Source organism: Gobio gobio (genome assembly GCF_949357685.1).
Source record: "Gobio gobio genome assembly, chromosome: 12".
NCBI lineage: Eukaryota > Metazoa > Chordata > Actinopteri > Cypriniformes > Gobionidae > Gobio > Gobio gobio.
The window spans coordinates 10869825-10882574 of record NC_137105.1 but is presented as its reverse complement, the minus strand read 5'-3'; the positions used below and the strand labels follow the sequence as shown (position 1 = coordinate 10882574).

The 12750-nt window shown below is 36.1% G+C and overlaps 1 protein-coding gene across 2 annotated transcripts in view; it reads left to right on the top strand.

Moving 5' to 3' along the window:
• Nucleotides 1-12750, top strand: part of fam184ab (family with sequence similarity 184 member Ab) — a 208681-nt gene that overhangs the window by 62518 nt on the left and 133413 nt on the right. For both annotated transcript variants that reach the window (XM_079832089.1, XM_079832090.1), the window contains exons 4-5: nucleotides 4044-4179; nucleotides 8559-8740. In XM_079832089.1, coding sequence (XP_079688215.1) covers nucleotides 4044-4179; nucleotides 8559-8740 — 318 coding nt within the window. The remainder of the gene's footprint in view (nucleotides 1-4043; nucleotides 4180-8558; nucleotides 8741-12750) is intronic.

Genomic DNA, 12750 nt, shown 5'->3' with positions numbered 1-12750 from the left:
ACATTTTACCAGTAATAAGTCAAACTAGTGTTTTGGTTTCATTTTGAACACATCAGATGTTTTAGACAATGTGCCTGAAATATCAAATGCAGTGACACGTCCTGAGCTTCAAATATCTTTGAAAGAAAAACACACTCAGCCACCACGGCTCTCCAAGGCATTTCTTGGATTTGTTTCTGAATGGAGAAATTGACTGAGTGTAATTTATGGGTGTCATCAAAAGATACATGCACACATGCTTGGCTAGAATTATAATACGGTCGTTCAAAGGAACAATGATGGATTAATATTGTGTCTGTCTTTCCTAAATCCTTGCTTTTATGACACATTATAATGGCTATTTAATGGCAGTGTGCTGGGCCTGTGTTTTTAGCTCAACACACACACACAGAGCAGATCGTTAATGGAATCGATCTTTACTCACCCTGACATTTTCAGACTGACACTCATAATGATCCGAATCTCTGGGATCTGTGCTAGTTTTTGTTAATCTATGCTAATCAAATGTTGAATTGCTCAAGTAAGATAGGTTTGTAGTGTCCATGTTACATCACTTGGAGTATTTTAAAAAAAACTGCATTAACAGGTGAAATCATTCAGACCTAAATATCTGAGGTCAAATAGCCTGCAGTCACAGTTTTGCAATTTAGACACGCATCAATCAAAGACCATTTCGATTCCCCGGGTGGAGGTTTTCACCAAGCGGCAACCTCCCCCAGTTTCTCTTGAAGGCAATACGGAAGTGACTTAAACTGCAATTCATACGGCCACTAGGGACAAAAGGGAGCAGAATCTCATTGAGCCCCATGTTAAAATCCCCAAATTTACAGCAGAAAAAAACATGTTTACAGCCTGGTACAATTTGTGGTTTTGGTCTATATATCTAATTTTGCCCTTCATGACAACTGTGAGGGGGTGAATTTTTTTTATAACTCATTTGTTTACATTATATAAAGCCTTAAAGTGCTGCATAATTGAGGGCGTGGCCACTTTGAGTGACAGGTGGATTGCCGTTTGTCTGCTGTCTGTTAGTCATCACGTCACCTCAGCTCCACCCACGTCCCGCCTCTTTGCCCATTTTCTTCCAAGATGGCAACGGCCAGCTCAACCCTACTTTACACTTCAAAACGGCTTTTCAGAATCCTATGGGTGACGTCTAGGGTGGCCATACGTCCGGATTTTGGCCGGACAGTCCGGATTTAAAGCCCCCTGTTCGGCATCCGGCGCAGCCTCAAGCCAGACACTCATTTGTCCTCCTTTTTGCAGTTGCACTGAATCAGCCTAAAAAAAACCCACTCTAGAATCTTTATTGGGACGCGGCAGCATAGCGTCTAATGCTGTAAGATCTCTGGTCAAACAAATGATTAGCTGAAAGCGGTGTCAAATAAATATCTGATATATCATTGGTTAAAAACGTAAACAAGCCTCCACGACGTGCTGGCTATGTCATATCATAACGTTAACATGCCTAAACGTCAGACCTCATTTAGTCCGGAATGGACAAAAGAGCACAAATTTATATAAAAAAGCACACTGTGTCGCTGTGTGGACATTAGTAGTCAAGGGAGCGCCGCCATTGACCGACATGCCAGCACGGAAAAACATAAAAGTAACCGACGAGCCCCAGGTACGTCTTCCCTTGGGTCATTTTTTCGAGAAGCAACATAACCTCAGGATGACAAAATCCCCACTGCAGAGCTTTGTAAAGTAATAATAATCATGCAGTCAAGCATTACCAGTCATACTGTATAAAAGAAATACATAAATAAACAAATAATGAATGCAAAAAATAAATACACATTTCTGCAGAGGGTGAACTTCTTTAAGAACTGAAATGTGAATTTATTTTTCGCATTCATTATTTGTTCATTTATGTATTTCTGTTATTTCCATAAGTCCAGAAATGTTATGTTTTCAGGCACTGTGCACTTTGCAAGACAGGTTCCTCTCAGTGGTCAGTTTTTGAAACAGACATCACAATGTCTTGAATAAATACAAATACTGTGAACAAACACTTTTTTGCCTCTTCTGTTACACATAGGTCTACTTCAAGATATATCGTAGATCTGTTAGTCTGGCAATGAAGAGAGTAGGCTATTTCAGAATCACTGTATCATGATACCATCGATATGATGGACAAAATTATATTGTAGTTGCGAGTACACCAACTCGTCCTTGCAATTGTTCTTGCCTCACTAAATGCCGCAAAGTGTCCTCCTTTTTGGTGTTATGGAAATGGCCACCCTACGTCACGGACACTACATCCATATTTTTTTTTACAGTCAATGGTTTTCACCCAATTACATGGTGCCGTTCTCCAGATGAGACTCTGTCACCTTATTAAAAGATTTCCAGAGGTCATTTTAGAAAGGCATTTTTACTATAGCACCAGACATTTCTCAAAAATACAGCAAAAACAGTAATATTGGGAAATTCTATGACAATTAAAAAAAGTATTTTCTATTGGAATATGTTTTAAAATGTAATTTATTCCTGTGATGGCAAAGCTGAATTTTGAGTGTCATTATTCAGTGTCACATGACCCTTCAGATATCATTCTAATATTTAGCTGTGTTGTCAATGTTGAATGTGAATTATGGTGAATTATCAATGTTGAAAACATTTGTGCTGTGGAAGTTTGTGGAAACTGATGCCTTTTTTTCAGGATTCTTTGATGATGAACAGCATTTATTTATATATAATATATAATATATTGCGTTACATAAAGTCGCAATTGCAAGTTATAAAGTCAGAATTGTGTGATATAAAGTCAGAATTGTGTGATATAAAGTCAGAATTGTGAGATATATAAAGACTGAATTGTGTGATATAAAATCAGAATTGTGTGATATAAAGTCAGAATTGTGAGATATAAAGTCAGAATTGTGTGATATAAAGTCAGAATTGTGTGATATAAAATCAGAATTGTGTGATATAAAGTCAGAATTGTGTGATATAAAGTCAGAATTGTGTGATATAAAGTCAGAATTGTGAGATATAAAGTCAGAATTGTGTGATATAAAGTCAGAATTGCGTGATTATAAAATCACAATTGCGAATATAAAATTAGAATTGAGTTATAAATTCCAATTTTGAGAAAATAAGTCAGAATTGCAAATTATAAAGAATTGCGAGTAAAAAAGTCACTCTTTATAAAAGACTTTATATCACGCAATTCTGACTTTATATATAAAAAAAGTCTGAATTGAAAAAAGCCAGAATTGCGAGATGTAGACTCACAATTCTGAGATAAAAAGTCACAATTATCTTTTAATGTTATATTATTTATGTTTTATTCTGTGGTGGAAACGAGCTTCCATTGTTTAATGCATCTATCAAAAAAGTTTTAATTTCTCAATCAAAAAATACTGACCCAAAACATTAGTATGTATAAATGGATGGATGGATGAACCATGAGCCTAAATATGCATTATTAAATAAATATTGAATATCTTTGTTCATATAACACACTCTTACTGCACCAGTAAAACCATCCAATTCGGTGTAAAAGAGTGTTGGATTTTTTTCATTACTGCAGAACATGACCATAATTAAGACAAAATGCATGCGTTTTCCTACAAGTGATCTGTTTCTGTCACGTTTCTTTTTGTTCTTCTTGTACTAAAGAAACCTGTCTTTGGTGTATATGAAAGACAAAATATACATTTTATGAATTCATCCAGTGGAAAAGCCGAAGAAGATGGTTTGCACATGAGCTCCACAATGGTGGAAGTGCAGGAAAAAGTTCAAAAGACAATGAGCGATGGAAGCAGAGAAGTTGACAGCGAGAGCAGAGATGAAAGGGAAAAAGAGCTAATGTGTACATGCACAATTAATGAGGATGAATTTGAGAACAGAGGAGACACTGCGAGAGGAGCAAAAATGGAAAAAGTGACATGAGAGAAAGAAAGGGAGAGACAAAGCAAGAAACCACACCGTGGTTAAATATAGAGAGGCAGCTCAGTAATGAACAGAGAGATCGAGAGGTTTATGTGAGGTGTTTTGGTCGTTATACTGATTGATTTGCGTGTGTGCTTCTGCAGGAGCTGCATAAACAGTTGGAGGAGGTGACTAAGGACACGGAGATTGTGGAAATCAGGCAGAGGGAGGCGGAGTGTGAGCTGGAGGCGTCACGAGACCGGGTGCAGCAGCAGGCCACCGAGATCCTGCTCAAAGCCAGTGAGATATGCGCACCTCTGCTCACAGTCGACTGTTTAATCGCACTCCACTCAGCTTATTGATTCATTCTTCTATATTGCTTTAGGCTACTAATCCATTACCAACATGCACAGCAGGGCTGTGCGCCATTCAGAATGAAATGCAATTAAGTGCCTTCAAGTTCCAACTAAACTCCTCAGTTTGATGCAAACAGGATACAGAATTGGGATTCAAATGAAACATAAAAGTAATTCGAAGTCAAATTAAATGAAATTCATATAGGTTAGCTGTTGTTTGTAAAGTTTTTCATAATGCATGCATTTTTATTATGCATGTGTTTTATAATTATTACTATTGTTATTGGCAGCATTGGGTAAGTTACTCTAAAAAAGTAATTCATTACTAGCTACTAATTACATCTTCAACAGAGTAAGGTTACTGTAGTAAATGACTCTCTCTAAAAGTGTTGCATTGTTTATTACTAATTACTTTCTAAATTCCATATTCCATATTCCATAGAGTTGAACAATACAAGGATGCGTAGGAAAATACTCTTTTAAAGGAACACGCCACCATTTTCCAACTCCCCTCGAGTTAAACAGTTGAGTTTTGCAGTTTTCGAATCCATTCAGCTGATCTTTTAGCATAGCTTAGCATAGATCATTGAATCTGATTGGACCGTTAGCATCTTGCTCAAAAATGACCAAAGAGTTTCGATATTTTTTCTATTTAAAACTTGACTCTTCTGTAGTTACATCGTGTACTAAGACCGACGGAAAATGAAAAGTTGTGATTTTCTAGGCCGATATGGCTAGGAACTATACTCTCATTCCTGCGTAATAATAAAGGAACTTTGCTGCCGTACCATGAGTGCAATGGCGCAGTGATATTACGCAGCCCCTGAAAATAGTCCCCAGCACACTCCATGTGCAAGCAGGTTGTCACCAAGGGGGTAATCCAGCCCCCGGAAAGCGTACCTTCCATAGGGGCAGCCATTGCTAACAAAGCCATCACCTGCTGTTAGCATCCCATTGACTCCCATTCATTTTGGCGTCACTTTGACAGTGAATATCTTTACATCTGAGGCGTTTAAAGACTCCATTCGTCCATTGTTTATTTCTAAACAAACACGACAATATATAAAAGGCTCCATTACCTTGTATCTTACACTATCGCCCCGTAGAAGCTGTTTTTGTAAAATACAGGCTAACGATTGCGTCATAACCACGCGACTGTGTCGGCAAATTACCGTATAGACAGGAGGAGAAGCTCGTAGGCAATCTTTTACTGTCTATGAGGCAATCGGGGGGACGTGGAGGCATAAATGCCGATAGAGATGTTGCAGGTCCTGCTTCCTTCATCAAAGGTTGCTCCTGCTCACCCTCTCTGTCTCTGCAAGATTCGGTGATTAAGATTTCACTTTGCACAACTACTAGAAGTCTTAGAACTGTCAGACAGGTTGCTCACGTCACATCTACGTCTTCAAGCTCAGTCCGAGGCTGCGTAGTTCACTCAGCCATCAGGAAGTGAGTGCTTCTATCTGACTTCAGTTTTCTCCGTAGAAGTCTATGAGGTCGCTCTGTCCATTTCTTTTACTGTCTATGGTTGTCACGTTGGTTATGTTGACGGAAGTTAGCCTTTTTTCAGGCGCTGCGTAATATCATTGCGCCGCTGCACCCATGGTACAGCAGCAAAGTTTGCAACTTTTAATTTTCCGTCGGTCTTAGTACACGATGTAACTAGAGAAGAGTCAAGTTTTAAATAGGAAAAATATCGAAACTCTTTGGTCATTTTTGAGCGAGATGCTAACGGTCAAATCAGATTCAATGATCTATGCTAAGCTATGCTAGAAGTTCTACCGTCAGATCCGGAGATCGGCTGAATGGATTTGAAAATGGTAAAACTCAACTGTTTAACTCTAGGAGAGTTGGAAAATGAGCCTATTTTCAAAAATAGTGGTGTGTTCCTTTAAAGGGATAGTTCACCCAAAAATGAGAATTCTGTCATCATTTATTCACCCTCAAGTTGTTCCAAACCTGTATGAGTTTCTTTGTTCTGCTGAACACAAAAGAAGATATTTAGAAAAATGTTTGTAACCAAGCAGATGGAGCAACTATTGACTACCATAGTAGGAAAAAAAATACTATGGTAGTCAATAGTTGCTCTCTCTGCTTTGTTACAAACATTCTTCACTCTATCTTCTTTTGTGTTCAGCAGAATAAAAAAAACTCATTCAGGTTTGGAACAACTTGAGGGTGTAGTAAATGATGACAGAATTTAATTTAATTAAACTATTCCTTTAATACTGTTTTTCATTTAAAAAATATAAAATTGCATATATTTTTCATGAACTGACCCAAGTATTTAAATGGAGATTAAAGCACACACATTTTTACATACATTAGACATCAAATTTTGATCTATTCAGTGTATAATGCAATTAAATTAATTAACTAAAATGAAATTACATAAAAATTAAGAGTAATCCCTTACTTTACTTTTCCAAGGGAAAAGTAGTTAAATTACAGTAAAATAATTACTTGGTCATGAGTTACACCCAACACTGGTTATTGGTGCTGTTGGTGCTGTTGTTATATTTTTATATTAATAATTAAAAAATAAATAATTAATGGGTTAAAATAATGTTAAAATACTTTTGATGTTCAATGATAATATTATTAAATAATAATAAAATGTTTACCTAAAAGTATTATTTATTTTAATCCATGCATATTAATAATACTAATTACAATTATTACAATAACTTTTTTTTAAGGTTAAAAGCTGTTGTAAGTTCATGGTTAAAACCTGATTCAGTTTTTATTTTTATTTATCTAGTTGTATTTCAGGACCTAGATTTTAATAAAAAATTATAAAAAAAAGTTACAATTATTTTAGCCCATGCATTTAAATTTTTTTGTAATAATAATAATAATAATAATAACTATTATCATTATTAATACTAATTATTATTATTAGTAGTAGTAGTAGTAGTAGTAGTAGAACTTTTTTAAAGTTAAAATCTATTGTAATTTTGCAGATAAGACCTGATTCTGATTTTATTTTTATTTATCTTTATAATGTGCTATATTAATTTTTTAAAGAAAAGAAAAAAAATCAATTAATCAGAATATATTATTGGTAAAAGGTTAACTGGATTTAGTCATCAACACGTCAAATTAGTGCCACAGCTCCACTGGCCATTGCTGTTGACAGAAAAGTTTGGGGTTACGAATCAGCCCCTGGTATCCTGGCAACAGCAGATGTGTGTCCTAGCTGTGTTCATCACCCATATTCTGGAATGTTCCCTGAGGGAGGCAGAACCCAGCTGGGCCTGTCACACCTAAATGCCAAACAGACTTCAGATCTTCTATCCGGGAGAAACAACAAGGGTTGAAGCGTTCAACTGGCACTCTCTGTCTTTGTGTTTAGTGTAATAGTAAGAATGTGCTGTCTGCACAGCATTAATGAATTTAACATGAAGCAGAAGAAGTTATCTGTGATTTTTATCCAGGCGTGAACTCGGGTAGCCCATGCATTGACCACCAGGCCATATCACTGACAACTGCATTTCTTTTTAAATGTTAATAGTGAAATAAAGTGCAGATATCATTAACTGTAATGTAATTAACCAAGATTAAACATTGTTTTATTAGTATAAAAGACAAGAAACTGCAGAACAAACAAGGACACTTAAATACTGCATCCCATAATGCAGTGCGCCAAACTTGACCATTGATTTCCAGTGTGACAAATGAACTGAAAAGCAAAATTATCCTCAAGTTTAACTCTTTCTTGCAGTGTTATTTTATTAATATTTAGTTTTTTTTTTAATAGTATTTAATAATATTTTGAATTAGATTTTATTCTTTATGCTTTTAGTTTTCATGTTTTTTATTTCTATTTAGCTTCAAGGAGGTCTCGGTACGCTTGTTTGGTCCGCTTTTGGTGCGCACCCGAGTGCGATTGCTGCTTTCACACCTGACCGAACGAACCGCACCAAAGGGGAAAACGAACTCTAGTTCGATTCAACCGAACTAAATGAGGCAGGTGTGAAAGCACCCTAACTCAAATGAACCTCACTAACAGAACAAACGCACTAGTGTTCGTGTTAATCGAACCAAACATGCCACATCTTTAATTAGGGTTGGAACAGAACTCTGCAGGGCTGTGGTCTTCCAGGAACTGAGCTTTGCACCCCTGCCATACACAAACCATACACGACATTGCAGATTAAACAAACGTCTCTGGTGATAGTTAAAGTCTATGTGCTGTGTTCAGGTCCACATTATTGGCAGTTAGAAAGGATCTTTGACTCTTGTCTGCCCTCTCTGCGTTAGATGACATTAGCATTGACCCTCTGGTACAGCTCTGTCTCCAACTTTCTCTCTGCTGTTCAGGTCAGATCGGAAGCCTGCAGGCCACTCAGATGACTCACGAGGCGGTCATTCGGGATCTGGAATCGGAAAAGTCTCGTCTGAAGGACAAGGTGTTACGTCTGGAGGAGGAAAGAGGGGCATTGCAGAACAAATGTCAGACGCTGGACGAGAGGCAGAGACAGCAGCTCGTCTCCCTGGAGAAGGTACGGATCAATTCGATGCAGTTTACTGAATATGGATCAGTGTAGGCCCGCTTGGACACTTTCTGGTTGTCAGACATCACAAGCATGATACTAGTTGGATTTATACAGCAAACAATGGCTCAGAAAAGAGAAGCTCTAGCAGCATTTTTTCCAGACGCCACTTGGCATCACATTTTAAGTGTCCAAATATGTTTTGAGGGCATGGTTTGTATTGCACCATAAGATCTTGAAGCATAGTTGGTGTGTGTAGGAGAGATGGAGCGAGGAAAAACAGCTCAAGTTTGCAGAATCTGTCTGTAAGTGGCTCAAACATCAATCTTCTGCAGAAACATTTATTTCACATGAGTTCCTCTGAGACATCATTAGTGTATGTTTTAAGCAAATACAAGCCCATCTCTCGTGTTAAACACTAGCTGCTTTATCACAGCTAAGTCCAGACCTCCATGTTTAATTCAAAACACTCCATCCTCACTGCAAGACCGCGGTCTCTTTTTGGAGGGTCGGTTTGATTGAACGGGAATTCTTATTTCTCAGTGGTTTCACTCAGCCTGGTAATCATTTTTCTTTTGCGGAGACAGCATGGCTATTTATTTGACTCGCTGCAGTATGGCATTTCGTGCTGTTTTTACGCAACAATCTGCTCTAGCAGTTTGGCTTTTTGGCTGTCCTGTCGCATTTAGGCTTTGTTTCATTATTAATACGTTGAGAGCCCCAATAAACAGATTGTGGGAATGTGGGCTTGTTTTTGCTCCTGAAATATCCCTTTCAGCAGTTTTAAAAGTAGACTTTGGGAAACTTTTAAAAGAGCGATGGCGCAGTCCAGTCATTCCCCTTCTCTCTTCCCATAGATTACTGTCATTCTCCATTATTTTTATCTATTAAATGAAAGTCTCTTCGGAAAAAAAGGGTACAAAAGCTATTACTGGAGCAGTGCCCTTTCAAAAGGTACACCTTTGTACCTAAAGAGAACATATTAGGGTACAACAGGGCTAAAGACACCCTAAAAAATATGCTTTTTACAACTTCCATAGTGTAGTGATTGCATAAAAAAAACATATGTTTGTATTGAACATGGAGAAACAGATTGTGTGTGAAAATAAATCATAAAAGTGGCTTGTTTGTTTAAAAATCTTATAAATGTACGAGGTGGCAAGGTGGGCCTTTTACCCCACACACAAAAAATATTGATAAAAATACTTTAGATAAAATAATGTTTTTAATAATGTGTAAGTTAATGCAAAATGTGGGGGGTTGGTAAGATGTTTTTTTTTTTTAAACATTAAAATCATAAATGTCTTTATTGTTACTTTTTAATCAATTTAATACGTCCCTGCTGAATAAAGTATTAATTTAACATTTTAAAAATCGAACTGACCCCAAACGTTTAAATGGTAATGTATAATATTCTTGTTTTTGTGTCTGTATATTTCCAGTTCCAAGAGTATTTTTTTGTATTTTTTCTTGGGAGTATCAAAAATACCATTGTATGGGATGCGAGTAACTAAAATAGTACAAGCGATGATAAATCTAGTTGAAGTTGATAAATCTAGTTGATAAAGACTAGTTGATTAGTGAAGTCGGCTAATTATTGTTTGTATTTTTTTATTTTATTTATATAGTTAACTGTTTTTATTGACAAATAAAACTTCAAAAAAGGTGTTTTTTAAAAATCTCTTCAAAACTGATGTTTAACCCCCTCGAGTCGGCTCGCATTTTTTTCTTATCAGTGCCAAAGAGACTCAAATTCTGTCGTTTTTTATCATTCAGGCAAGTGTTATACATCATTATAATCTGTTAAGTTTACATTTTTTTGTATACAGTCACAATAAAAACAAAATGTTTCAGTTGTTAAATAACATTTCAAAATGTTTAAAGAGCACCTATTATGGCATTTAAAATGTTCCAAATATTGTTTTAGAAGTCCCCAACAACTTTTTTGCATGCATGCAATGACAAAAAAGACTTTAGTTTTCTTATAAAATGCATTTATTTTTACCTGTTTTGACAGCGATTCTCAAATGATTCCTTTAGTGATTCACTTTTCAAAACCCCGCCTTTACGTGACTCTAATCTGCGGTGATTGGTCCGATGACCCAGTCAGTTGTGATTGTTATAGTCTGTGCAGATATTTTCGTAAACGGAACGGCCATCAAAGTCTTATAGTGACAGTAATTTGTTAATATGTGTCAGGAGTTATGAATATGAAAACCGTTTGATTGTAATATGAGCCTCAGCTGATCTCATTCATAAAAAAACTCCTCTATTCTCCTCACGAAGACTCGCGACAAATCAACATCCCTCAGGGCTTTTAGTTCAAAAGTGTGCAGATGAGGAGACATATTGATAGATTCTCATATGTCTGTGTCAAATTTCTAAACAGAGGAGTATTTTTTTATTCAATACTTCCTCAAAATGCGCAGATAGCCTAATCATGAGCGATTGAGTCTCTTATGTGTTGTTTTCAATTCATACTGGCAGCCGGAGGGCGCTCTGTGCACATGTAGTCCATATATGGTACAGACAGACGAAGAAGATACCATGTGCCATAATAGAAGTCCATAATAAAAGCAAATGTCTCTGCAAATAGAGACATTTGAAGACTAATAAACACACAATCGCGACGATGTATGGTTTGTCTTCAAGCCACTTAGTCTTCAAATGCTCATCCTTGGGCAGATGAAAAAAGTTTGCTTTTGAGTCGCACTTCAGAACACAGCGTCTCGTCGCCATGATGTTTTCTAGTTTTCACTGGCGTCTTGGAGCGCAATAAGTGGGCGTATCGTATTCAAATAACTTGACAAGTTGACGTCATCTAGTCAGAGAAAAAGCTTCGGTCTTCTAACGATTCTTAAAAATGACTCAGAGTCGACTCTTACTTTTGAAAGAAAATAACTATATACGGTGCACTGTCATATTTCAAACTTTGCAGGATGTTTTTGTTCACTTAGATCTATGTTACACACTACATGAAAGGTACATTTCTAAATTCCATGATAGGTGCTCTTTAATTCAATTTTTAGACAGATAGATATAGTTGTATACTGTAGTTGTACCACCTGACATGGAAAGTGTACCAACCTACCCATACTTGAAATTAGCAGTTTTATCAGTATTTGATAGACATATACAAATCTTTTCACTCCGTTTACTGTTATTACCTTATCAATTCATAATAAAAGAGCCATGTTTGCAGTTGTACCACCCTGACATTTGAGAATATACAAATTGCTGGACAAAAGTTTTTCAATTATCTCAAAAGCTTTAGAAACTACTGATATTTATACAATTCAAAGCTAAAATGATGCCATAGTCTTTATTTTTTATTATTTTTTATTATTAAGACATCATTTTGAATAGTTTTCTTAGCCTGTTAATTTGTTCGGACAGCTGCACCACCTGACATTTTACATTTTACATTGGGGGTTTAAGATAACAAAACATAAAATCATATGTACTAAAAATGAATTCAACCCAAATAGGTTTTATGGAATAAAGTGGTATATGTAATTAATTTATCAAATTATTTTAAAAGGAAATAATTCACTTGGACACACAAAAAAAATATGTGCATCATGTCATGGACCCATATATACATATATAATATTCAGTTGTTAAAATGCATCGATTGAAATTTGATTTATTGATAATAAATATAAAAACCTGATTATTGTGATGTATTCAGTTTATTAAATCAGAAATCTGTTTCTTACCAGTTTAATTTATGTATTACTGACAAATATGCAGCACATTAAGTTTGTTATGTTAAAACTCTGTAATCCAAATGGATAGAAATGTTATATACAATTCAAATACATCAATCTTAAACGTAGGTCTAAATATGTTTTAATAAAGACTCCCGTCATCGCTTTCACTCCGTTGTGTTCCTTCTAGTTGCTTTGGAAACATGGGAATGTGTGAACATTACCCTTATAAGCACTTCAGATCTGGCGAAACCAGTCTAATTTCAGCGCTTCCCTAAGACCAACTAGTCAAATTTGTAAAAATTACTC